General features: G+C 36.2%; 4 protein-coding genes across 6 annotated transcripts; all 4 read right to left on the reverse strand.

Annotated features, from left to right (window-relative positions):
• Positions 1-4,290: 4,290 nt before the first annotated feature.
• On the reverse strand, positions 4,291-4,791 carry LOC148588004 (uncharacterized). The gene has a single exon (XM_088513713.1). It carries the CDS (start codon positions 4,789-4,791, stop codon positions 4,291-4,293), a length of 501 nt encoding a protein of 166 aa, XP_088369839.1.
• A 5,491-nt stretch (positions 4,792-10,282) lies between these two features.
• LOC148588005 (uncharacterized) lies at positions 10,283-11,347 on the reverse strand. Its single transcript, XM_088513717.1, has 3 exons — positions 11,206-11,347; positions 10,470-10,921; positions 10,283-10,423 (listed from the first exon to the last, which is right to left on the reverse strand). Exons 1-3 carry the CDS (start codon positions 11,345-11,347, stop codon positions 10,283-10,285), a joined length of 735 nt encoding a protein of 244 aa, XP_088369843.1.
• A 2,152-nt stretch (positions 11,348-13,499) lies between these two features.
• Positions 13,500-25,975, reverse strand: LOC132171873 (disease resistance protein RPM1). Of its 2 annotated transcripts, none has more exons than XM_088519117.1 (4): positions 25,893-25,975; positions 17,756-17,892; positions 13,892-16,762; positions 13,500-13,721 (listed from the first exon to the last, which is right to left on the reverse strand). In XM_088519117.1, exon 3 carries the CDS (start codon positions 16,740-16,742, stop codon positions 13,935-13,937), a length of 2,808 nt encoding a protein of 935 aa, XP_088375243.1. In that variant the 5' UTR covers positions 16,743-16,762; positions 17,756-17,892; positions 25,893-25,975; the 3' UTR covers positions 13,500-13,721; positions 13,892-13,934. The 2 variants fall into 2 exon arrangements, with proteins under 2 accessions (XP_088375243.1, XP_059439266.2); XM_059583283.2 differs by lacking the exon at positions 25,893-25,975 and adding an exon at positions 18,180-18,353.
• LOC132169243 (disease resistance protein RPM1-like) lies at positions 20,848-25,979 on the reverse strand. 2 transcript variants are annotated; one of them, XM_088519110.1, is made up of 3 exons: positions 25,893-25,955; positions 25,496-25,671; positions 20,848-23,889 (listed from the first exon to the last, which is right to left on the reverse strand). In XM_088519110.1, exons 2-3 carry the CDS (start codon positions 25,559-25,561, stop codon positions 21,061-21,063), a joined length of 2,895 nt encoding a protein of 964 aa, XP_088375236.1. In that variant the 5' UTR covers positions 25,562-25,671; positions 25,893-25,955; the 3' UTR covers positions 20,848-21,060. The 2 variants fall into 2 exon arrangements, with proteins under 2 accessions (XP_088375236.1, XP_088375239.1); XM_088519113.1 differs by lacking the exon at positions 25,496-25,671 and having other exon boundaries at positions 25,893-25,979.
• Positions 25,980-26,663: the final 684 nt, after the last annotated feature.

The following is a 26,663-nucleotide window of genomic DNA, read 5'->3' on the forward strand; positions in this document are numbered from 1 at the left end:
TGATGTTAAGGGTTTTGGCAAGATACCAAACCCGTATGCAAAGCTTTTCATTTATAGAGTAATTCAGTTACAAAGGATAAAGTATAATAACAATATACATTTGAATTTGAATTTAAAAGCATCAATCATTATCTAATCCTTGTGACTTTGAATGAGAGTCCTTATTAGATGTGTGAGCTATAACTTCTCTTGATAATCTCTGAGATATTAAATTCAAATCTGTTGGAGACTTGTAGGATTGGCTTGCATTTACTTGTGACGTGTTGGCTTTATCTGCAGAGTCATTACATATGTTAACAGCCCCCCTCAAGTTGATAGGTGGTGCAACAACCATTAACTTGGATTTGAGAGTAAGAAATCTGGTAGAGAACAATCCCTTGGTAAAAATATCAGGTACTTGATCATGAGTAGAGATATACTTGATGAGTACGTCACAATTAAGCACTTTTTCCCGGACAAAGTGATAATCCACTTCTATATGCTTTGTTCGTGCATGATAAATTGGATTACTAGCTAAAGCAAGTGCACTAACATTGTCACACCAAAGGACTGGAGCTAGAAAAAGAGATATGTGAATATCTTTGAAAAGCATTCGTAACCAATATAGCTCGGTAGTGGCAATGGCTAAGGACCAGTATTCAGCCTCGGTACTGGAACGAGAGACTACAAATTGCTTCTTCGCACTCCAAGAAATTAAACAATTACCCAAGAACACAGCAAAACCAAAAGTACTACGTCGATCATCAGGGTCTCCTGCCCAATCTGAATCGCAAAAGGCATTAAGTTGCAAAGGACTCTTGGTGTACCATAGGCCATGATCAAGTGTGCCTTTCAAATAACGAAGGACACGTTTAGCAGCAAAGAGATGAGCAGACGTGGGTGAGTGCAAATGTTGACAAAGTTGGTTCACCGAAAATGCAATTTCTGGTCGAGTTAAGGTAGAATACTGCAGTGATCCAACAACATGTCTATAGATAGATGGGTCTTCCAAAGCTTCAGCATCAAATCTGGATAATTTAGTTCCAGAGGAACATGGAGACTTTGCTGGTTTTGCGCCATCCATATGTGTATGGTGTAGGAGATCTGTAATATATTTCATTTGGCAAAGATGCAAACCAGTGGAGTTACGTGTAACTTGGATACCCAAGAAGAAACTAAGTGGACCCAAGTCCTTAAGTGGGAACTCTTGTTGCATTCTAGAAATCAGAGAATTCATAACCGAAGTGTGTGTACCAGTTAGTATTATGTCATCTACATATACTAACATATAAATCTGAATCGTACCTGAGAAATGTAAATAAAGAAGTATCCACAAGTGACGCCTGGAAGCCAAGATGTAGTAGGAATGTAGATAACCGAGTGAACCAAGCTCGCGGAGCTTGTTTGAGACCATAAATTGCTTTATGAAGTCGACACACAAACTCCGGATTGTCGTTGTCTTTGAATCCTTGAGGTTGTTCCATGTAAACTTCTTCAGCCAAGAAGCCACGGAAAAATGCGTTGGAGACATCTAATTGACGGATGTCCCACTCAAAGTGAACTGCCAATGATAAAATAACCCTGATGGTTGAAGGTATGATTACCAGGCTAAAGGTTGTGGTATAATCCACTCCACATTGTTGATCAAAGCCCTTAGTCACCAACCGGGCTTTAAATCTTTCAACAGAACCATCTGCCTTCCTTTTAATCTTATAGACCCACTTGTTTCGAATGATGTTGTGAAGAGCAGGGCGAGGACACAATACCCAAGTACCATTGGATATCAAGGCATCAAATTCAAGCTTCATAGCTTCTTTCCATCTCAAATCCCCACTAGCTTTGCTATAGCACGTTGGTTCTATTTCCTGCAGGACAGTAAAGTGACTAATAAGAGGGTACTTGGTGGAATGAAAGCTTTGATAATTTGAGAAGGATTTGGGGCGAAGAGAACCGGTTTTAGAGCGAGTGACCATAGGGTGAGAATTGAGAATGGGGACAATTTGATTTTAAGGGGCAGAAGGCACGGAAAAAGGCTCTTGTGGAGGTATAGTTGAGGGTGTGGAACTACTCGTGGTACCACTAGAGAAACTACTAGAGGGAGAGAGATTGCTGGAGGTACTATTGTCAAGATGGGGAGTTGCTGCCACTGGGCTTGTAGGTGGACTGTTGGTATGGGTAGGAAAGGTAGCAGCACCATGATCAGACCTGGAAACATTAGTTGGAGTAGAGGAAATAAAATCCAATGAAAATAAAGGAAAGCATTGTGAGAAAGAAGAGTCACCTTTAGCATTTATCTTGGATGGAAGTTGAGAAGTGGCAATATCCTTTGCTGGCAAGGAATTCTCATCAAAGATAACATGTCTTGACAAGTATACTTTCTTAGTAATGGGATCCATGCATTTATAACCAGCAAAGTGGTAACCAAGAAACACACATGGTTTGGAACGATATTCAAGTTTATGAGCACTATATGGTCGTAACAAGGGAAAACATTGACATCCAAACACTTTTAGAGATTGATAATCTGGATCTTTAGAATATAATTTGAAGTATGGGGACTTATAGTTGAGTGTAGGAGTTGGCAATCTATTAATAATATAAACTACCGTAACAAATGCATCTGCCCAATACTTATTTGAGAGAGAGGAATGAGCTAAAAGTGTTAAACCTGTTTCTAGGATATGTCAAAGTTTGCGTTCTGCAAGGCCATTTTGCTGTGATGTGTATGGACAAGATTTCCGATGGACTATCCCATTTTTAGTGAGAAAAGATTGAAAATGAATGGAGATATATTCACCCCCTCCATCAGATTGAATTTGTTTGATGTTGGTGGAGAATTGTTTTTCCACCATTAGTTTGAATTGAATGAATTTTTCTAGGACTTCAGATTTGAGATGAATGGGATATATCCAACTATATCTAGAGTAATCATCAATAAATAGCACGTAATATTTAAAACCACTCACAGATGATACAGGAGATGTCCAAATATCAGTGTGTATTAATTCCAATGGAGCAATAGAAACACGAGAAGAGCCATGAAATGGAAGCTTTTTACTTTTACCCAGTTGACAAGAAATACACACAGTGCTTTTATTGAAAGAAGAGGAGGTAACAGGTAATTGTTTCTCCTTAACAACTCGATTAACAACTTCAAATGAGGGATAACCTAATCTAAAGTGCCACACTAGAGGTGATGTTTTAATTCCTAAGAAAGCAGTAAATGTCTTGACTCCTTGGAGTTTATTCCTTCCAAACCGCATCGGGTATAGCCCATTCTCACTCCTCCCTTCCAAGAGAATTGCTTTGGTCCGTAGGTCCTTTACAAAGTAATGAGAACCAGTGAGAATAAAATAACATGAATTATCAACACAGAATTTTTGTATTGAAAGAAGATTAGTTGAGACTTGAGGACAATGTAATATATTTGTAAGCTTAAATGAGGACTTGGGAGAGTGCAAAAGAGTAGAACCAGTGTGTCAATAGCTAAGCCAGTGCCATTCCCAATAGCCACCGTGTCTGTGCTCTGGAAAGGTTTCTGAATCTGTAGGTTGTCGAGCTCACTAGTGATGTGAGCATTTTCTCCACTGTCGGCAAACCATGGCTGATCCTCATATTTAGAATTGGTATGGGCCACCATAGCAGCTAGTTGAGTAGGAGGATGACGTCCTTGAAAGGAGTAATCCATACGGTGGTAGCAATCTAGTGCTTGGTGATTGAGTTTGCCACAAATGTGACAGGGAACATGGTTAGACGTAGAAAAGGGATCTGAGTTACCTTGTGTATCTGGTGCATGCAATTTTGGGCTAAACTGATTCTGAGTAAAGTTTCTAGGAGAACTGAACTGGTTCTGAGGAAAGTTTCTAGAAGGAAACTTGTGCTGTGGAGAGAATCTCTGCCGTGAAGTAAACTTTTGCTGTGGAACAAACCGTTGCTGTGATGGAAAACGTTGCTATGGATATCCTCTGTTCTTCTGAAAATTATGATTTCCACTGCCTGATTTCTCTGAGAACAAGGCAAAAGTGGAAGAGTCAGGAGCAACTATACGTTGCTGATTTAGTAGCATTTCATGGTTTAACAATTCATCATGAAAGTCCAAAGTTGAGTTGCTTCTCTCTGGTAGCAATCGAGTATGAGGTGATAAAATTGGTGAATGAAGGATTGAGACCATTCATCACAAGAGAGATTAGTTCGTCATCTTTAACAGCCTGACCAACGGCAGCAAGTTGGTCTGCTGAGGACTTGGCAATTTGCAAGTACTCTGAGCATGACGTCGACCCTTGTTTCAAATTCTGCAGGTTCTTCTTCAGGTTAGTGATCATCTTTAACAGCCTGACCAACGGCAGCAAGTTGGTCTGCTGAGGACTTGGCAATTTGCAAGTACTCTGAGCATGACGTCGACCCTTGTTTCAAATTCTGCAGGTTCTTCTTCAGGTTAGTGATCCTGGAGCAAGATTGTGATGCAAACCTGCTTGAAAGAGCAGCCCAGACCTGTTGAGAGGTATCCTTTCCATAGACTACAGATAATACCGAGTTAGACAGAGTCGTAGTGAGCCAACTAAGAACATATTGGCCCTTACGGGTCCACATACTGAATTCTGGGTTAGGAATCTCCTTTCCCTCATCATCAGTGATAAATTTCGGCGGGCATGGATCAATACCATCAACAATGCCCATCAATTCGCTATTGCGCAATGCTGGGTGGACTTGTGTTTGCCACCTCAAATAGTTATTGTTGTTTTCAAGTTTTGTGGGATTTTGGTTGAAGTTGGGTAGTGAGATGTTGGCGGAAGTGTTGCTGGAAATTGCCATTGAACCAGGAACTAGGATGAAATTGGCTTATGCCTAAAAGTGCTTTGATACCATGAAAGTTTAAATGATGTGAAGGGTTTTGGCAAGATACCAAACCCGTATGCAAAGCTTTTCATGTATAGAGTAATTCAGTTACAAAGGATAAAGTATAATAACAATATACATTTGAATTTGAATTTAAAAGCATCAATCATTATCTAATCCTTGTGACTTTGAATGAGAGTCCTTATTAGATGTGTGAGCTATAACTTCTCTTGATAATCTCTGAGATATTAAATTCAAATATGTTGGAGACTTGTGGGATTGGCTTGCATTTACTTGTGACGTGTTGGCTTTATCTGCAGAGTCATTACATATGTTAATAGCCCCCCTCAAGTTGATAGGTGGTGCAACAACCATTAACAACAACAATCATTCACAACTAATCACAAGTCACATGCACATATTTCCTTCATCCAACTACTTCTCATATATTAAACGCAAACACCCACAATCTAAATCTTTCCCTTTGAAGCAAACCCAATGAAAACAAGAACACCCACATAAAAATCCAATCTTTAAAGCAAAACAAAAGAATACCCAAAAGGAAGAGTCATGTTCAACACCAAAAAAATTAAAAATTAAAAATTAAAAAAAAAAAAAAAAAAAATCTATGCTCACAAGGAACATTGCAGAAACTAGGGGAATTTGAAGCTTTTACCTTGAATTACGTTGGGTATGGGTCCATTTTGTGGATGATTCAATTAGTTTTTGCAATCCAGCTGCAGTCTAGGACATCTGGATTACTCTTGACTAGTCAGCACACACAAAACTCACTTGAGCCAGGCTATACTCGCAGTTAATGTATGCAACTCTTTTGAGATTTGGAATAGGGTAAAGATTAGTACTTTGAAGAATAGTAAACTGTATTTCTATCATGTTAAAAGCAAAACAAGCATACAACCTCTTCTTTTCCTTCTGCCAACCAAAAGTCTGGTCCACCGCCACTCAAGGAAAAAACGGTCAGAGAGAGTCAGAGACAAAACAAAAAAAAATTACGGTAAGTTCACTTACACGTGAAATGTGTCAAATGACGAGTTTTTCCTAACACTTTTCTGATGTCTAAAAACTCTTATTTGATGTATTAAATTTTTGTTTCGTTCCAAATTTCACACTCCATTAGGATTTAATAGTAAATCCTAACGGAAGAGTGAAATTCTTAAAATACCCTAATTTTCTATTAAAAGATAATTTTTTATTTTTTTAAAAAAAAAAAAAAAAAAAAACTCTTAACCCGTAGGTTCACTAGTGAATCTAACCCACTCGTCTTATGGCCTACGGGTCATATTATTATTATTTAAAAATATAAAAAAAAAAAACCATCATGGGTGACCCTCAATCCGTTGGTCACAAGGTGACCCACAGGGTCGGTGTGTTTGTTAAAAGGTTTTAGTTCGATAATGTAGTAAAAATTGATTTATGTGAAAAAATAATAATAATAAAAAAAAATAAAGTGAAAAAGTAAGAATGGGTATAGAATAATGAAAAAAATTTATTTTATAGTGATTTTTTTATTTGAATAGTAATAAAAAGTGATTACTTTATAACGCCACTCAGATTTAAAATCCTTATTTAAAGAGATTACTCGGAATCATCATATCTCTTAGTAGAGAGAATTAGTAGACGTACACGTGATTGCTTGCTTAGAATTAATATCCTTGTATAGACGATTGATTAGTAGAGAGAATTATAAGGATTATTTTTGAACAAAAAAAATATATATATGGATTATTTTAAGAGAATTAAATGGATTATTTCACTTTTCTTCCCTTCCCATTTTTAGAACAACTTGCCGACACCACCTTCTGATTCATTTTATTATTTTTATTTTATATTATTTTTTCCTTTTCCTCCCCTCAATCAACGTACCTTTGTCATCGTTATATTTCTTTTACACCCCTATCACTTCTAAATCTCCCTTATTTTCTTTCCTTATTTTATAATCACAGCCGCCCTTCTTTTTATTATTTCTCCTTTTCCGTTCTTCTTTTTCCTTTCCTATTAATTTACTCCTTCTCCTTGTCTTCAACGGCAAAACAAAGACACAGTGAAATCGTGAGAAGAGAGTTCAAGGGAGACAGAGAGGGCGGGGCGATAGAGCTCACCGAGAAAAAAGAGGTAGAGAGGGAGAGAAAGTTACAGAGAGGAGCGGTGAAATTGAGAATCGGTTAGAGTGTTGGATCAAACTTTTACTCTGTCAATTCACTTTTATTTAAATTAAATATTTCATATGTTAGGCCTTACTTATTAAAAGAGAGTTTAACCTCACATGTAAGTGGGAGTGTTAGTAATGATTGAGTAATTAAATTTATCTTTTCCTATCAGTTTAAGCTTTTTAAATAACTATAATTTAACAGGGTACCTTCCGTTTGGTTTGGGCTTTGAGGTGGTGGAGACAACGTGAGTCGCTAAAAAAAAAAAAAAAAAAAAAAAGGTCAAATGAAGCCATTGCATAACCACACGTTCTTTCCACTACTGATCATAAAGGAGACGGTGATCTTGACGTATGTACCCAACTATGTGGTTCCGGCCGAGATCGTTGAAGATCTGGAGAGTTGACCCTTAATTTGTCCATGGCATGGCATGATGGGTAATTGATGTTTGAGTGTTAAGTTCACGTCATGGTCATGTCAAAATATGACAAACTTTAATTTAATTTATTTAATTAAATGAGTTAGATTTTTAATTTTAATCCGTTAATTTCAGGTGGAATTTACAGCTCGTATAAAAAATTAACTACTTAAAAATTGCATATGGAGTTTAAATTGTGTCGAGATTTAGGTGCTAACTGCTAAATTCATATTAAATTCAATCAAAAATTAACAATCCTAGTCCGCAGCTTTGTTGGGTTACTAGCTCAATATGAATCATTAAGAAGATAAGCAAAGGCTTTACTAAATTCGATATCCGGGTGCTATCAAATTCTCATTTGGCTGATTTGTTTATGGATTTTGAATTGTTATCTTAATTTTGGGTTTTGGTGACTGTCCTAATGCAAGTCAAGTCATGGGTGGTGTTTGTTAAACAACACCAAACATCACCACACTATTCATCTCATTTTTTTAAAAAAAATCAACATCAAAACATTCTCACTTTTTATATCATATCATTTACTTTTTATTACTATTTCAATTAAAAAAAAACATTAAAAAACAAAATTTCCCACCTTTATACCACATTTTTAGTACTTTTCTATATTAATCATTATTTATTTATTTATTTATTTTAATATCAACATACAGTAAAAAAGGCCTCAACAAACAATGCGAAGATTATCCTTTGACATGTGAATTGTGAGTAGTATTGGTACTTTCTATTAGCATTTAATGCTTTTGTGTTAATAAAGTTGAAGAATTGCACAAAATTTTTATTGTCTCGGCTGGAGAAGGAAAATCTTGCAAGGGATTCAAGGAAAATTTTCAAAATACTTGAAATTAAAATGAACAAAGAACATATGAAGAGCTTACTTGTAAGGTACTTCAACAGGTATAGCATGAAACCCTATAGAATTATAACAACGAAAATTGAAATTGTCTCCTAGTTCACGAAATAAGCGAAAAATGGATTTTGTACAACCTCAGTAGTGATTCTGTTGCTGCTACCATAAACTAAGATTTGTTGTCAAATCCAAAGCACTAATAAGAATAACCGGAAAACGAAAGAAGGAAAACTTTTATACATTACTACATTAGATTGAATTTCAAGCTCAATTTTTAATAAGGCAAAAATATTCTTATAAATTCGAAAATAATAATAACTATTAAAAAAAAAAAAAAGGCACGCCACCACTTGGTTTTTCATTTTTCATTTTTTTAATTCTTTTTAAAAAAATTAGAAAAGATTTAAAATATCATTATTTTATGAAAATACTCCAACAAGGTAATATTGTGGCATACAAGTCACAGTTTCTTATACTTACTAAACTATGCCATAAACATTATACTTAATAATGTGGATAATTTTATCATTACATAAAAATAAATAAAAATAAATAAAATAAATCAAGTATTGTGGCTTAGAGGTGCATGTCTTGTCCATCACAGAAATTGCATGGCGGTGATCCTCCAAGACTGACCCTTGCAAACACTCCAACAACTTTGAGTCACCGAGCTTGTATTTTTGATATCATTCTCCTTTAATCATATACCTGAAACATATAGTAGTTACTTTATTGGCTTTCCAATAATCTTTTCCTCCATTTGGCTGCGCGAATATGTAGCACAAATTTTCCTTGCATTTCATAGAAGTCGAGAATCTTTAGGCTTTTCAGGTGTTGGATTCCAGAAGGTACCTCCTCCATCTGTGAGCACAGACCCATCTCTAGTTGCTCAAGACTGGGCAATGATCCCTTATCTATTTCTATCATCTTTAATTTTCTCATCTTGACCCGTCACTAATCATGGAATTTTTTTTGTAGTGAAGTGCAGTACTTGCTCCCCATCATATGCATGATCAGAGACGGAGGGAGGGGGGGGGGGCCGGGGTGGGCCATGGTCCCCCCCAAATAAGGAAGAAAAAAAAATTTATAAGTAAAAAAAAATAAAATAAAATAAAGTAATGTTTTAAGTTTAGTCATTTGGCCACCTCCCAAAAAAAAAAAAAAAAAAAAAAATTGGCCATATTTTTAGATTTTTTGGCCATATCCAATAAAATTTTTTGGCCCTATTCGTAATTTTTTTGAGACATACCCATTAAGTTTTTTTTATTTTTGGTCCTTACTTTCAAATGCTCACTTTTTTTGGCCCTTACAGTAGTCTTTAGTTCATAAAAAACAACAAAAATAATTTTTTTTAATAAAAAAATTCTAAAGAACCGAAAAAAAAATTTTGGTTGGCCCCCTCCCATAAAATTTTCTGACTCCGTCCCTGTGCATGATTGAGGGAAAGGGTAACTAGATTAGGCAAAGCCTGGACACATGATAGTAGATCTTCCTCTAATGATGAGAAACATAAGATTAGAGATACCACTCCATCACTCTCTTGAGAAACCAAAATAAAACAACGTGGATTTAAATTCTGAACTAAAACGATTTGGAAGAATTATGAAAAGTATATTCTTTTTTCTTACTTAAATTTATAGATATAATTAGATGTCAGATTTTGTGTTAAGTGTACGTATAACTTAATTATATAATTCTATCAAAGCAAGCCATAATATTATTTCTCCCTTGCAGGGTAGTAAACTACCCGAACTGTTAATGAACACTTCAAACTCAGACTTATCTAAACTCTATTAAATGAATCAAACTTGAATAAAAATTGAGTTCATTTATTCAACTACTCCAACTTATTCCCAAGAAAGTTGAGAGAGAGTGATCACCTGGAGACGAGGTTATAGATGAAAGAATTAGGGTCACTAGATGTTTGAGACTTGATGAAAGACAACATGTTCCCAAGAAAAACCCATGCATCCACTCAATAAAAAATTGCTGATTCCTAGCTGCAAAACCTCATCACAGATAACAGGAGAATTGGTTACTTGACAACGATGCATACAAAACTTCCAAATTGGAAGTTTGATTATGACTGAAAAGACACTTAACCTCAACTTTATATCCCCACTTAATCAAACGATCCCCTGTGAGAAGCTTATCCTGCATAGCAAGCCACAAAATGAATGTATGAATGTGGAAACCACACCAACTTCCACCGAACAGCCTCATCCTTTTTTTCTCTAAGAAAATCCCAAGTTTCTGAGCTAACATAGGTGTCTTTCCTAGAGACAGTCCACAAAGGTTTATCGAAAGGACCAAAACTTATCTCATGAAGCCTAGCTTGAATCTCAACTAGAACCTCAAACCTAGCTGGTCTCCAAAACCAGTCTCCATTAAGAATGACAGAAGAGAGCTTAGCCTCCACACTACTATGGGCATCATAGACAACCCTATGCCCAAAAACCTCAAACAAAATTCGAGAAGGATGCCAAGAATCCAGCCAAAGAAAAATATTCTCCCCATTACCAACCTCAAACTTCAAGATTCTTTTAGCAATATCCCTCAACTTTAGGATCTTCCTCCAGTCCCAAGAACAATTTTGAGGAATACTCACACTCCAGAAACTCTTCCTTTTCAACAGATTTTCTTTCACCCAAGCTACCCATAAAGAGCCAAACCTAGCAAAAAGACTCCAAACATGTCTGAGCATAGAAGTTTGGTTCCAAACTTCCAATCTTTTCATCCACAAACCTCCTTCCTTCTTAGGAAAGCACAAGCATGCCAAGAGACTTTAGCCTTTGCAGACCCTTCAATCTTTCCATTCCAAGGAAACCTATTGAATTTCCATTCAATAGCCGTGATGATCCTCTTAGGAAGAATAAAAATGCTAGTCTAATAAACTTGTAGACTATACAGGACAGATGACAACAATTGGAGCCTACCTGCATAGGAGAGATTCCTAGAAAGCCAAAAGTCAATGCGTCCAGTAATTCTGTCCAACAAAGCTCTACAATTTGCTATAAAAAGTCTAGCAGATATAAGGAGCACCCCAAGATCTCTAACTGGAAGACGACCTTCATTCATCTTTAATTCACCCAGCAGCAAGTGTTTCACTCAATCTGAAATACCATAACAAAAGAAAGAACTCTTTGAGGGATTAGCTTTTAGACCAGATAACTCTTCAAATTCAAGCAAAGCATCTTGAATGATGTTTATAGACCTCAAATTGGCTTCAGAAAAGATAAGGAGGTCATCTGCAAAACATAGATGAGTAAGTTTCTGTTTCAAACATTTAGGATGAAACTTGAAACCCGAACCACCAACAGTACGATCGGCCATAATCCTAGAGAAAACCGCCGTGACTAGAACAAACAAATAAGGAGATAAGGGATCCCCTTGCCTTAGCCCCTTCTTTCCTTCAAAATAGCCAACCAAAGTACCATTTAGGCATATAGAAAACCTAGGAGATGTAATACACTCCTTGATCTAGCTGAGGAACTTCACTGGGAAAACCACAAAAGATTATGATCAGTTAGTCTCAACATACCATATAATAGAATGAGTTGTATGCTTTGTCATTTTGATTTAAACCCATGAATTTCAATCAATTATGTTATCTTAACTATTCATATTTTATCGATATGAGATTTAATCTATTTAAGTCGAGTAATTCTAGAAGTCTCTATTGTATCACTCTAAAAATGATGAGGCTTTTAAAATCACCATTAGATAAAAATCCAATAGTGATCAATTACAAACCCAATGGTGATTTTAAGAACCCATCATTCTTTGAGGAACATAAGAGTAACATAAGATGACTTATAGCAATACTTGTTTAAGTCACCTAATCATTTTGAACTTCAACGTATATATTCAACATTCTTTTCCAACCATATATATATATATATATATAGTCCCTAATTGTTGATTGATTTCAGGCATCAATTAGAATATCGAGATTGTGAAGGGGACGTGTAGGTTTAAAACAAATACAAAATAATGAAAGTAAATGATCAATAAGGCTCATGATGCATGCTTATGAATAAAGGTCAGAAATCCACTTTCTTTCTTCTTTTTTTTTTTTTGGCTTGCTAAATAAGCTTTTCAAGGCTTGGGTTCAACTAGGTTGAATTGGGCACAAGTGACATACTTACCAAACCACCCACAATGTTGTACTTGCGTGTGTATATATATATATAGCAGAAGATATTAGAGGGAGTCTCAAATAGATGGAGCTGGCTGGGATTAGGTAATTTGGCAGATTATATATTGAATATCTATTTGCTTGAGCCTTTACCTAATTACATGCTATTGACTTCCAGTGCGCAGCCAATGACTATTTTTGCTTTGGAAGATATATGCATTTCAGTATCTTCATTCCTCCATTCTGATTTTCTAATCCTTCATTTTCAAATCTCAGCAATTTTCACGACAAAAGTATTTAACTTAGCAAATTTTCAAATATTTGCTTTATTTTGTTGAAGATTTGGAGACTTGTGTCGGTGTTGCTTTGTCCATGCTGACTCCTTGTAGTCAATAATATCGAGCTGAGTCCTTGGTGTGGCAACACACGTTAACATGTTGAGATAGTTTTAAACTTATTATCACTAATGTCACACTAATCACTTTTACATTATTATTTAAGGTAATATTTCATCGTACATGAAATTCTAACACTTTTTTCTTTTGCACAGGCCATATAGCCCATTATTTTATAGATTTTGAATTGTTGTTATCTTAATTTTGGGTTTTGGTGACTATTCCAATGGAAGCCATGATTGTTCTTCGACATGTGAATTGTGAGTATTTGTACTTCTTGTTAGCATTTAATCCCCGATGCTTTTGAGTTATTAAAGTTGAAGAATTGGCTGATGCTTCTCGGTCTTGGCTCAAAATTGCACAAAATTTTTATGCTCTCGGCTGGAGATGGAAAATCTTGCACGAGATTCAAGCAAAAATTTCGAAACGCTTTAATCCTATACCTGAAATGGATAGTAGTTACATTCTTGACTTTCCAATAAACTTTGCGGCGCCTACTTTAACGATGAGAAACATAAGATTAGTGTGACCAGATTCTGAAGCTCTAAAATCCAGTTGGGCACGCAACTTCTCCATTCTCCCCCCTAGAGAGATATGCTCTAGAAATAGAGGTGGTGATGAAATTGAATGTATAAAAGGTCCGTGAACGGGCAAGGCTACAATGGCGAATAAAGATAACATATTGGAGTAATGGTGAGGTAATTCAAAGAAAATTGAATAATTATAACCGTAAGTATTACAAGACACTGTTGATAAGAACAGAGTAGATGAATTACTACAAATATTGATAACTACTATTACTAGTAACTACTGAGGAGACACCCTCTTATTCAAGAAATCTACTGAGGAGATATCCTCTTATTCCAAAAGTCCTTCAACTGCATGACTACTTCTTACTTCCCCTGTTGTTGTATGATTCCTGCCACGTAACAGAGTATAATGAAAATGTCAATTGTTTCCTGGGTCATGAAATCAGTGATCTATTGCTGCCACCATGAACTAAAGATTTGTTGTCAAATCAAAGCACCAATAAGAACAAATGGAAAAAAGAAAGAAAGATGGAAAATAAAATTTTTTGTCAAATCATACCTTGTCTTTCACGGAACCGCAAGGCAGTTTGATCCTCCAGCACTCACCCTTGTAGACGCTCCGACAAGTCTGAGTCATTAAGCTTGTATATTTGATATTTTTCTCCTTTAATCCTATACCTGAGACGGATAGTAGTTACCCTCTTAACTTTCCAATAATCTTCGCCTCCATCTGGCTGCATACGTATCACAAATTCTCTATGCATTTCATAGAAGTCGAGAATCTTTAGACTTTTCAGCTGTAGGAATCCAGAGGGCACCTCCTCCATCTGCGGGCATGGCCCAATAGCTAGCTCCTCAAGAACAGGCAGTGAGCCATTGTCTATATCCACCATCTTTAATCCTTTCAACTCTCTGAGTGTGAGCTTCTTGAGTTTTTTAAAACCGCCTTCCTCAAAATGCAGTTGCTCCCCATCATAAGCATGATTAAGAGAAAGGGTGATTAGATTAGGCAAAGCCTGGACACTCGACAGTGGATCCTCCTCTAATGATGAGAAAAATAACACTAGTGTGACAAGATTCTGAAGCTCTGAAATCCAGTTGGGCACCCTCTCCAATCTCCCCCTTAGATAGATATGCGCTAGAAATGGAGGTGGTGTTGAAATTGATTGTAAGTCTATGATCTCATCTTCACTGATTGAGCCTACAAGCAAAATGTTAAGGTGGACCATATTTTGTATGGAGTCACACAAAGCCCTCCCACGTTCTGCAGTCATGTTTGAAATGCCCAACATCCTTAACTTAATCAACTTTCCAAGGTCTTCAAATACACCAACCCCATGATGATTTGCCTCAATACTTGCTAGTGTCTGCAATTCGTTTAAACATCCAACCCCTTCATGTACTTTTACTCCTCTCACAGAATAAAAGCTACTTTTAATTTCAAAGTCATGAGAATGAGCCAAAATATGCCTTAGCTTATAAAGCTTGAATATCTCAATTGGTAGCTCACGAACTCCACTTTCCACAACATTAAGCGTTTGTAGATTATGTAGCCTACCCACTGACTTTGGAAGTATACTCACTTTTGTTCTTCTCAAACTTAAGTTCTTCAAGTGGAATAAATCACCCACTTCATCAGGAAGATAATCAATACGACCATCTTCAAAATCCAACACTTTCAAAAGACTAAACCTTTTGAACAATTTAACAATGAAAGACCTGGGCATTTCATTAGTGTTGAAGAAAAAAACAGAACGAACTCGAGAGTACTCACTTGTGTCCAGAACATTTTCTCTAGCATCATGGATTGATAGGCATCGACTTCTTCCATCAAAAGTTGCATCTCCGACTTCTAGAACTTGAGATAAATTCAACTCTCCAGCCTTTGACAAGATAATTTCACGCAGCAAATCATGGATTCTGTACTTTCTGAGGATCTCATAATCAAGCTCACTAAATAAACCTTGCACCAAGTTTCTATGGATGAGCTCCTTCAAGTATTCTTGCGCCACGTCTTCTAATGGTTTGCCTTTCTTTTCTCTTATAAACCCCTCAGCTACCCATAGTCGAAGTAATCTTGGACCAGTGATTGAGTAATCCTCCGGTAAATTGCCAAAGTACAAGAAGCAAGACTTTAGGTAGTAGGGCAGATCATGATAGCTGAGTGAGAGGATTTTTGTTATACTTGTAAGGTGAGGATTGCATTCTAGCTCAGAATTGAGGCTATCATGCAACTTTTTCCATTCTAATGGCACCTTCTCCTTTGTTGATAGAAGACCACCTATGGCAACAATTGCAAGCGGTAGGCCTTCACATTTTCTCACAATGTCCATCGACATTTTCACCAATTCCTTCGGACAACACCCCTGAAACTCGCTCCAGAATGCCTTTTTGCAGAACAATTCCCACGCCTTGTCTTGAGATAAAGGTTGTAGCCTGTGGACATGATCAGAAAAAGATTCCTTACAAAAAGAAGCAATGAGATCACTTCGTGTTGTGATGATAATCCTGCTGCCTCTATCATTGAATGGCAAAGCATGTTTCACAATTTCCCAAAACTCTGTTTTCCAAACATCATCAAAAACCACAACATACCTCTTTTGTTGTAAGAATTTCCTCAACTGGGTAATGAGTGTGATCTCGTCTGTCATGTCTATTTGCTCGAGAGCAGTTTCTTTTGCTTGGTAGATTTGGTCTATCATGGACATGAGTATCTTCTGCACATTGTATGATTGAGACACAGTGATCCAAACACGACAATCAAAATGTCCCTTCACTGATTCATTCTCATACACTTTCTTAGCAAGAGTTGTCTTACCAATTCCGCCCATGCCGACCACCGACATCACAGAGCGTTTAGATGCTTCCCCCACCAACCAGCTTACGAGTTCATCCCTGGTTGACTCAATCCCCACAACTTCATCTTCTTCAATGAAAAGTGCACCCACTCGAGGGTCATGCCATGCAACATTTGCTGCATTATTACTTGATCCTTGCTCTAAGGAATTAAAACCATATCTTTCACTTCGTTCCTTGATTTCACGGACCGATATTTTGATATCTTGAATCTTGGTAGCTATGTCATGGCGCGGCTTTATGTATTTCAATAAGCGGCCAATTTTATTGAGGAAAGCAAGAAAACTTTGCTGATGACGATGTTGTGCCATGTGAAGAACGTATTCATCTATTACATCTTCTATATGATAAGCTGCTTCTCTCACTTGTTTTACCCACATTTTGACGCCAGCTTGGAGGTCTCCTTTATCGACATCTTTGAGAAAACTCTGGATGCTCTCCAGTTCATCTTTAATGTCCACAACTTCCTGGTGGACACCCTTGAGCAAATTTGATTCATGGACAATCAATTGAACCAACTCGTTGACGACAAGGGCCACAACAGTTTCTGTCATGGTTTCCTCTTTATCTTCACCTAGTAAATGATATTGTCACAATTAGAAAAGAATTTGGGTATTCTCACGCCCTAAGCCCAAAGGAAAACATGACACCAACTATAATACATCAATTATGCCACAAAGACACCAATTATCAAAAGCCCAAGGATAAATTCATAAAATTCTCACATATTTAATTTTCCAAGCCTAAATCTCATTTCTACAACCAAACTTTACTTTGCAACCCTTAAACTAAGATAAGACAGGACAATATTGAAATTTCCTACAAATTATTTCAAAACACCCCATCAGTGCACATACATAGCTTTTGACTGCTTCCCAATCCTTTACCACCCTTAACTAAAGTACACAAGCCGATAATGACAAGTCTTTTTTCTTTTTCTTTTTTTAGCTAAATTTTAGCTAAAGGATAGTATTTTTCTATTTTAGTTATCTACTTTTTCAAAATACCTAAATTCGGCTCAAAATTTTACATTTTTACTATCACTTTTTCCTATAAAATATTTTTTTTTTTTTTGTCAACTTTTTCTATTCCCAAATTTCTAAAAAGAGAGGACAAGATTACTGTTTTTATTCATATAGCTGAGCACTATAGCATCTCAACAAAAATCTTCTCCATTCCAAAACATATATACAAAGAATTGAAGTCCAAAATATTAAGACTTTCAAGGAAAAGAAAGATAAAAAGAGAAAGTCACATTAATTGAACTCCTAAAGCAATTACTAAACTCATAATTTCACCCCAACTTAAAACCAAAATATTGGCTAAGTTCATTCAATAAAAATAATTTTTAAAATAAAGTTCGTTTTGCGCAAATTAAATTATACATAAAAGGAATTAAATGTAACTCAGCACAAAATATGACATCAGTTGAAATTAAATGTCTCATAACATATATGAATTTTGTAAGTCATTTGAAAGAAAGAATTATTTAAAATTAAAATTATTTAATTAAGTATTTAAACTTTAAAAAAAAAAAAAAAAAAAAAAAAAAAAAAAAAAGTCATACCTAAATTTGTCGCTTTAGAACTCAAAATCTATTAAGCAGCTCCCATCATATATGCTCAAGCAAGCCCATGATACTCGGGCCAAATAGCAACAATAATATTGCCAAGCCTTCTTCTTAGCTTCCGTCAAGAGCAGATTCTGCAGTTAGTGTCAGAAACATCAGAAACTCCTACTCCATTTACTTCTACAAAGCCCAGAGAAGCATCAAGAACACCCACAATCTAAATCTTCCCCTCTCAAGCAAACCCAATGAATACAAGAACACCCACAAACCTAAAGCAAAAACCCCATATAAAAATCAAATCTTTAAAGCAAAAGAAAAGAATTCCCAAAAAGAAGAGTCATGTTCAACACACCCCAACAAAAAAAAAAAAATTGCTTAAAAAAAGAATAATGCAGAAACTAGGGGAATTTGAAGCTTTTACCTTGAATTACTTCGGGTATGACTGCATTGAGTTTGACAAATGGCTGCTATTTTTAAATTATGTGGTAGCCCAAACGATGGAGAAATTAGCTTCAGTTTCAGTTAAAAGTATGGAAAAGTTGGAGACACAAAACAGGGGGTCTTGGCTTTACACAACTATATGGTGGTGTGACGATAAGAGTATTATTATATAGGCTTCTGATTTACTGGCCTCCTAGTGGCTCATGCAACTAGCTTCCTTTTTCAATATTCGTATGATGCCTTAGAGAGTGGGTTGGAGAAATTTGGTCCACTCAGGAAATTTCTGTCCAGTTAAGGAATTCTCCTTGGAAATTAAACTCATTCCCACTTGACCATTTCTTGCTCTTGACTAATCAGCACACAAGTCCATTGAACCAGAATACACGCAGCTAATGTTTGCAACTCCTTTGAGATTTCTTAGAGGGTAAAATTTAATCTATGCTTTGTTTAATTTTTTGAATGTCACTGTCCCAATCAATTTTCAGATCTGCAACATATTCCGGCAAATCATGTCTTTGGCCGATAACTGGTACATCACAACTTTCTCAACTAAAAAATGATTTCTTAGCTTTTCCATCTTTGCTACAAGTGCATTTACAAACACAATCTCCTTCAATGCCTATACCATTAGTGACAATATTTCTTCTATATGCTTGATAATTCTTTCACCATCGGTCAATGATTTGCTCCCAGAGAAGAAGCAAATAAAAAACAAAAGATAGGTTGAAAATTTAAGATCGTTACCCTTAAGGTTTCGTGTAAACAAACCTTTAGAACGACTAGAGGAAATCGAAAAAAAATGAACAAATAGAAAAGCTTCACCTCGTAGATCACTACTAAAAGCATATATAGAAAGAAGACAAATAAGAACTGTTATAGAGCAATCACATTCAGCTCATCACTATATTATTCAAAAAAAAAAAAAAAAAAAGTTGGGAGAGATTTCTTCCTTCCTTCTTCCTAAGAGCAATCACATCTGGTTCAACAAATTTTTATTTAAAGTTTAGAAAAAAAACACATGTTTATATTTTAGCTATCCTTTTTTCAAATCGCCTACATCTTGCTCAACATTTTAGTTATTCACTTTCACTTTTCTATTTAAAATATTATTTATTTATCTACTTTTCGTACTCTCAAGAAAAAAAAAAAGAGCAAGATTACTTTTATTATTAATATTCCGAGCATTGTAGCAGCTCAACAAATCCTTAGTCATTTTATTGAGCCGGATGTAAAGCATTTTTTTTTTTTTTTACATTGCTAGTTAAAATAGCAAAAAAAAAAAAAAAATTTGTTAAGGCCAATGTGAATGCTCACATGTTTACACTGTATTTTTCTATGCTATGCTGTATTTTTCTGGTCTATCATATTCTTCAACAGCAAATAAGCACTGTAGCTCCTCTTTTCCTTCGACCAACCAAAAGTCTGGTCCAATATTATTAAGTTGACCGGCAAACAAGATAAAAATGGTCGGCTAAGTAATAAGGTCAAGCTTCCGTTTGGTTTGGTTTGGGATTTGTGGTGGCAGAGACAACGCGAGTCAAAAGCCATCGTATAACCACGCGTTGTTTCCACTACTGATCGTAAAGGAGAGGGTGATCTTGACATATGTGCCCAAGATTGTTGAAGATTTGGAGAGTTGGCCAGTGGCTGCTGCTTTGTCCATGGCATGGCATGGTGGGTAATTGACAAAAGACGACTTAGCTTGTTTTAACAATATAAAAGCAAATATGCAAAGGTCAACAATATAGGTAAGATATTTTCAGATGGAGTTTGCATTGGAATTTAGAGGATTTACCTGTCTTAACTTTTCCTATGATGGTTTTGAACGCAATATAGAAGCAAATATTCTAAGTTTAACAATGTAGGTAAAGTATTTTCCGATGAAGCCAACATTGAAATCTGGAGTACGAGCATGTTTTAACTTTTTGGATGATGGTTTGACGCAATATAGATGCAAATATGCAAAGGTTAGGTAAGATATTTTCATATGCAGTCTGCATTGGAATTTAGAGGATCTACTTGCCTTTTAACTTTTCCTATGATGGTAAGATGGCTTCTGTTTTTAACGTGTGTGGTAGCCCAAATGATGGAAAAATTAGCTTCAGTTTCAGTTAAAAGTATGGAAAGGTTACAGACAAAAAACAGGGAGTCTTGGATTTACATAACTATATGGTGATCATGTGATGCTATCTTAACCATAGATAAGAGTATTATTATATAGGCTTCTGATTTGCTCTTCTATTGACTCTTAACTAGTTTTCTTTTTCATATTTGTATGCTGCTTTAGAGAGTACGTTGCAGGAGGAAATTTCTGTCCAACATCAGTGTGCAGTGAGAACATCCGGATTACTCTTGGACTAATTAATCAGCTCATAAGAAAATTGAACCAGGATACACGCAAGCAATTAATATTTGCTACTCCTTCGAGATTTGGAAGATTTGTACTATGTATTTTTCTGTACCTTTTATAAAATAACTTCTATAAATACAGTAAAAAACGAAGAACTTGTACCTTCCAATAAAAGAATGGCATCTCAGCATGGAACACAAAAAAAAAGGGGGGGGGGGGGGAAATCAAAAACAGCTCAAGCATAGAAATCTCATCTTGAACAAAAGCAAGCATCTCACTGAAGCACATAGTTTAAAAATTATAACTCTTCATTCAATTGATATTTGTTTACAGCTTATACAGCTACCTGGATATTCATTAAGGAACGTAAATAATCCTAATACTACTAACAGATGATGAAGGGGGAATAATTAGATGGTAGATAATTGTAGATTCGTAGACCTTGCAGAATCATAGAAGCAATGAACTACGATGTGGTTGTAGCCTGTACTCTGTCATATTCCTGCATCACTCACACTTGTAGACGCTCCAACAAGTCTGACTCACCTAACTTGTATATTTGATATTGTTCTCCTTTAATCCTATAGCTGAAACGGATAGTAGTTACCTTCTTGACTTTCCAATAATCTTTGCCTCTATCTGGCTGCAAATATAGCACAAAATCTCTCTGCATTTCATAGAAGTCGATAATCTTTAAGCTTTTCAGGTGCTGAATTCCAGAGGGTACCTCCCTCATTTGTGGGCATGGCCCAATCTCTAGTTGCTCAAGAACGGGCAGTGATCCTCTGTCTATTTCCACCATCTTTAATATGTTCATCTTTTTCAGTGTGAGCTTTTTAAGCTTTTGAAAACCGCCTTCCTCAAAATGGAGCCGTTCACCATCATACCCTTGACGAAGGGTAAGATTAATTAAATTAGGCAAAGTCTTGACACAAATTAGTGGATCTTCCACTAAAAATGAGAAACATAAGCCTAATGTGACCAGATTATGAAGCCCTAGAATCCATTTGGGCAACTTTTTCAACCGTCCCCTTAGAAAGATATGTTCTAAAAATTGAGGCGGCGATGAAATTGATTCTAAATCTAAAATTTCTTCTTCGCTGATTGAGCTTACAACCAAAATCTTAAGCTGGACCATATTTTGTAGGGAGGCACACAAATCCCTCCCATTTTCTGCCGCCATATTTGAAATGCCAAGAGTCCTCAACTGACTCAACTTTCCCAGCTCTGTGAATAGACCAACACCTTGATGATTTGCCTCTACAAGTGATAGCGTTTGCAAGTCCCTTAAACATCCAACCCCATCACATAATTTTACTCCTTTCATTGCATACAAACTACTTTCAATTCCACGGTCATGATAATGAGCCAAAAGATGTCTCAGTTTATAAAGCCTAAATATCTCAATTGGTAGCTCACGCACTAGGGTTTCCATGACATTCAGAGTCTGTAGGTTTTGTAGCCTACCCATTGACTTGGGAAGTATCTTAACTTTTGTTCTCCTCAAACTTAAGTACTTCAAATGGAATAAATTCCCCACTTCTTGAGGAAGACAATCAATAGGAGCATCTTCAAAATCTAACACTTTCAAAAGCTTGAACTTTTTGAACAATTTAACCATGAAAGAACTGGGCATTTCATTAATGTTGAAGAGAAAAACAGAACGAACCCGAGAATACTCACTTGTCTCAAAAACATTTTCTCTAGCACAGTGGATTGATAGGCACCGACTTTTTCTAGGGGAACTGGTGTCACCTGCTTCCAGAACTTGAGAGAAGTTCAACTCTCCAGACTTTGATAGGATGATTTCATGCAACAAATCATGGATTCGGTACTTTTTGTCTATCTCATAATCAAGTTCCCCAAATGAAACTTGAACCAAGTTTCTATGGATGAGCTCCATTAAGTATTCTTCCGCTACTTCTTCCAATACTTTTCCCTTCTTTCCATTTATAAAGCCCTCCGCTACCCATAGCAAAAGTAGTCTTGCACCAGTGATTGAGTAGTCCTCCGGAAACATACCAAAGTATAAGTAGCAAGACTTTAGGTAAGACGGAAGATCATAATAACTGAGAGAGAGAATTTTTGTTATACTTGTAAGGTGTGGATTACTTTCTAGCTCAGAATTGAGGCTATCATGCAAATTTTGCCATTCTAATGGCACCTTCTCCTTTGTTGACAGAAGACCACCTATGGCAACAATTGCAAGTGGCAGGCCTTCACATTTTTTGACAATGTCCATCGACGGTCTCACCAACTCTCTGGGACAACACCCTTGAAACTCGGACTGGAATGCCTTTTTACAAAACAATTCCCAAGCCTTGTCTTGAGATAGAGGTTGTAGCTTGTGGACCTGATCAGATAATGATTCTTTACAAGATACACCAATGAGATCATAGCGTGTTGTGATGATAATCCTGCTGCCGATATCATTGCATGGTAAAGCATGTTTCACTATTTCCCAAAACTCTGTCTTCCAAACATCGTCAAAGACCACAACATACCTCTTTTGCTGTAAACATTTCCTCAGCTGGCTAATTAATACAATCTCATCTATCATGTCTATTTGCCCAGGAGCAGTTTCTTTTGCTTGGTAGATTTGCTTTGACATGGACATGAGTATCTTCTGCACATTGTATGACTGAGACACCGTGATCCAAACACGGCAGTCAAAATGTCCTTTCACTAATTCATTCTCATATACTTTCTTAGCAAGAGTTGTCTTACCAATTCCGCCCATGCCTACCACTGAAATCACAGAGCGTTTAGATTCTCCCCCAACCATCCAGCTTACGAGTTCATCCCTCGTAGACTCAATGCCCACAACTTCATCTTCCTCAATGAAAAGTGAACCCAGTCGAGGGTCATGCCATGTAACACTGGTTGCACTACTACTTGATCCTTGCTCTAAGGAATTAAAACCATATCTTTCACTTCGTTCCTTGATTTCACGAACTGATAATTTGATATCTTGAATCTTGGTAGCTATGTCATGATGTGGTTTTAGTTTTTTCATTAAGCGGCCAATTTTATGGAGGGAAGCAATAAAACCTTGCTGATGACGACATTGTGCCATGTGAAAAACGTATTCATCTATTACGTCTTCTATATGATAGGCTGCTTCTCTCACTTGTTTCACCCACGTTTTGACGCCATCTTGGAGGTCTCTTTTATCTGCGTCTTTGAGAAAACATTGGATGCTCTCCAGTTCATCTTTAATATTCACAACTTCCCGGTGGACACCCCTTAACAGTTTTGATTCATGAGCGATCAATTGAACAAGCTCGTTGATAACAAGGGTCACAACAGTTTCTGTCATGGTTTCCTCTCTGATCTTCGCCTAGTTAATGATATTGTCACAGTTAGAAAAGAATTTGGATTAATTGTCACGCCCCAAGCCAAAAGCAAGACATATGCCCACAAAGAATTTATATTTTTTTTTTACAAGTAATCGCGTTATCATTAAAAAGCGAAACCACAACCCAGGTACATAAAAACTACACAAGAGAAACACCTAGCTAAAAAGAGACAAAAAAGAACAAGTAAGCCTGAAAACTAAGCAAATTAGGAAACCATGACAGAAACTGAAGAATAAGCCTGAAAACTAAGCAAACTAAGCAAATTGAAGAATAAAGAATATTTATACTCAGAGCTAACATTAAAGCTAATTGTAACATTTTCTTACAATTCTATTTTATCCAAGAACCACTTATTTATACTACCAAATTACTTACATAACATCAATTAGAGATCTATAAATAATCCAACAAAACTTAATAACAAAATACATTTTCTTGTTAAAGTACTCCATAATTGCCAAACACAATAAATCAAAAATCCCAATTCGTGTCTAAGATATATTCTCCGAGTAGCACAATCTAGGTCCAATATACTTAGAAACTACAAACTCCAGGTCTCATCGTCCAACAATACAAATAACTAATATAAATACATACTTATTGAAACATGTACTTCTAATCATACTCCAACAATCAGCTAATAGAGTATCTCCACTCAAGGGACGTCTCACTAATAGCCCATTAAGTGACAAGTGTGCTAAAGTGATACATCAAACTACCAAAGTATGTCAAAAATGCCGTTTTTTTTTATTAAATTCATATAGTGCCCTTATTCTCTTAATAAAAATAAATAAATATATAAAACTTAAAAATTACTTATTTTTTTAATAAAAAGAAAGGGGTGGCCTGCGAGCCACCCCTAGCCCATGGGAGGGCTGCACGCCACCCTAAAGGCAGCGAGCCCACCCCTCCCCCAAAGGGTGGTTGTCGGTTGGCAACCAACCACCTCTTCTGCTAACCTAGTAACAGTGTCTTAGATACAAAAACATCAATAATGTTCATTTGTTTACAATTCAAGATAAGTTCTGTGTTTCTCATCTTATAACCATCATATATGTCAGTACCAGACCCAACATTTCATACATGCCCATCAAACCCCTATAAACTTTTATAGACATCTTATTACCATAGAGTGTATTTGAAAGGAATTCCCAAAGGCACAATGCTGCTGTAATTTCAGGAAACCACAAATGCCGTTAACCCACCAGAAAAACTATATGACTATGTTTCAGCGGACAGCCCACCACATTTGGTCTTTTGATTTTTGACAGGCATCCCAATTCTAAGGCGAAGACAACCATATATTGTCATGTACACATGCCATGTGTTGCACAGGAAATAAACACTTGTGAAATCATATGCACAAGCAAGCTCATGATACTCAAGACAAATAGCTACAATAATATTGCCAAACCTGCTTCTGACGCTTATTGCAGAATCTGCTTTAAGATTATTTATTCTATTTTGAACGCTAACTCTTGATGCAGGCTAAGAAATAACCTTGCAGCAGATTCTGCAATAAGCATCAGAAACACCAACATCTACATTTAGTTCTTCAGAATCCAAAGAAACATCAGAAATTCTTACTCCATTTAGTTCTACAGAGCCCATAGAAGCATCACCTCCCTCCACTGTAAAAATCACTTTGAGCATTTCATTCAACTATTTTTCGTTCTTCTTTCACGAATATTATGTTACACATATTTCCTTCTCTTCCAACTACTTCTCATAAACACGAACACCCACAATCTAAATCTTCCCCTCTGCAGCAATTAAGCAAACCCAATGAAAACAAGAACACCCACAAGCCAAAAACAGCAAACCCACATAAAAATCCAATCTTAAAGCAAAATGAAAGAATACCCAAAACAAGAGTCACGTTTAACAACAAAATAATAATAATAATAATAATAATAATAATAATAATAATAAATCTACGCTCACAAAGAACATTGCAGAAAGCAGGGGAATTTTAAGCTTTTACCTTGAATTACGCTGGGTATGGCTGCTTTTGGTGGGTGATTCAACTAATTTTATTTTCCCATAGTTGTATGATCCTTTAGAGACTTTCTAGTTGTTCAAATAAGTAATTCTCCTTGGAAAAATCAGTCCCCTTTGACCATCTCTTCATACCTCACAGTACGAGAAGTCTAGCTGCAGTCCCTGACATCCGGATTGCTCGAGTCTTTACTGCACACACAAGTAAATTCGGCCTGCGTTGAACCAGTGAAACTCACTTCCCAGCTTGAACCAGGATACACGCAACTAATGTTTGCAACTCTTTTGAGATTTGGAAAATGGTAAAGATTAGTATTTGAAGAATGGTATACTGTATTAGTGTATTTCTACGTTCTTCAAAAGCAAGTAAGCATACAATCTCTTATTTCCTTCGGCCTACCAAAATTTTGGTCGTCGCTGACGAAAAGGAAAAAATAAAATAACAATACAACTCGAATGTCAATGTATAAACAACGCGTTCTTTCCACCGGTCGTAAAGGAGAGAATCTGATCTTGACATGTGTGCCAAATACGTGGTCCCATTTTGTTGCTGTCTTGTTAAGAGTCCGCAATTAGTCTTTAAGCGTCAAATTAAGTGGTCAAACATTATTTAGATTAACTTCAATACGACTGTTTTAATTAAACAAGTTAGATCCTTTAACTTTAAATAATTAATTTTGTGTTGGATTCATATCGAATTTACAAGTCATATAAAAAATTAACAGCCTAAATATCGCATGTCGAATTTGAATCGTAT

The sequence above is a fragment of the Corylus avellana genome, chromosome 1 (genome assembly GCF_965113065.1).
Source record: "Corylus avellana chromosome 1, dhCorAvel1.hap1.2, whole genome shotgun sequence".
NCBI classification, from domain to species: Eukaryota; Viridiplantae; Streptophyta; class Magnoliopsida; order Fagales; family Betulaceae; genus Corylus; species Corylus avellana.

What these genes read in the sequence shown, in the direction of transcription:
- LOC148588005 (XM_088513717.1), bottom strand. Translation starts at nt 11,347, where the DNA reads ATGAATGAAGGTCGTCTTCCAGTTAGAGATCTTGGGGTGCTCCTTATA. An exon ending in TAGGAATCTCTCCTATGCAG is followed by an intron (nt 10,922 to 11,205) that starts GTAGGCTCCAAT and finishes CTTTATGGGTAG; the next exon opens with CTTGGGTGAAAGAAAATCTG. An exon ending in AGGCTGTTCGGTGGAAGTTG is followed by an intron (nt 10,424 to 10,469) that starts GTGTGGTTTCCA and finishes CTTGCTATGCAG; the next exon opens with GATAAGCTTCTCACAGGGGA.
- LOC132169243 (XM_088519110.1), bottom strand. Translation starts at nt 25,561, where the DNA reads ATGCTCAAAGTGATTTTTACAGTGGAGGGAGGTGATGCTTCTATGGGC. An exon ending in GCTCTGTAGAACTAAATGGA is followed by an intron (nt 23,890 to 25,495) that starts GTAAGAATTTCT and finishes ATCATTAACTAG; the next exon opens with GCGAAGATCAGAGAGGAAAC.
- LOC132171873 (XM_088519117.1), bottom strand. Translation starts at nt 16,742, where the DNA reads ATGACAGAAACTGTTGTGGCCCTTGTCGTCAACGAGTTGGTTCAATTG.
- LOC148588004 (XM_088513713.1), bottom strand. Translation starts at nt 4,791, where the DNA reads ATGGCAATTTCCAGCAACACTTCCGCCAACATCTCACTACCCAACTTC.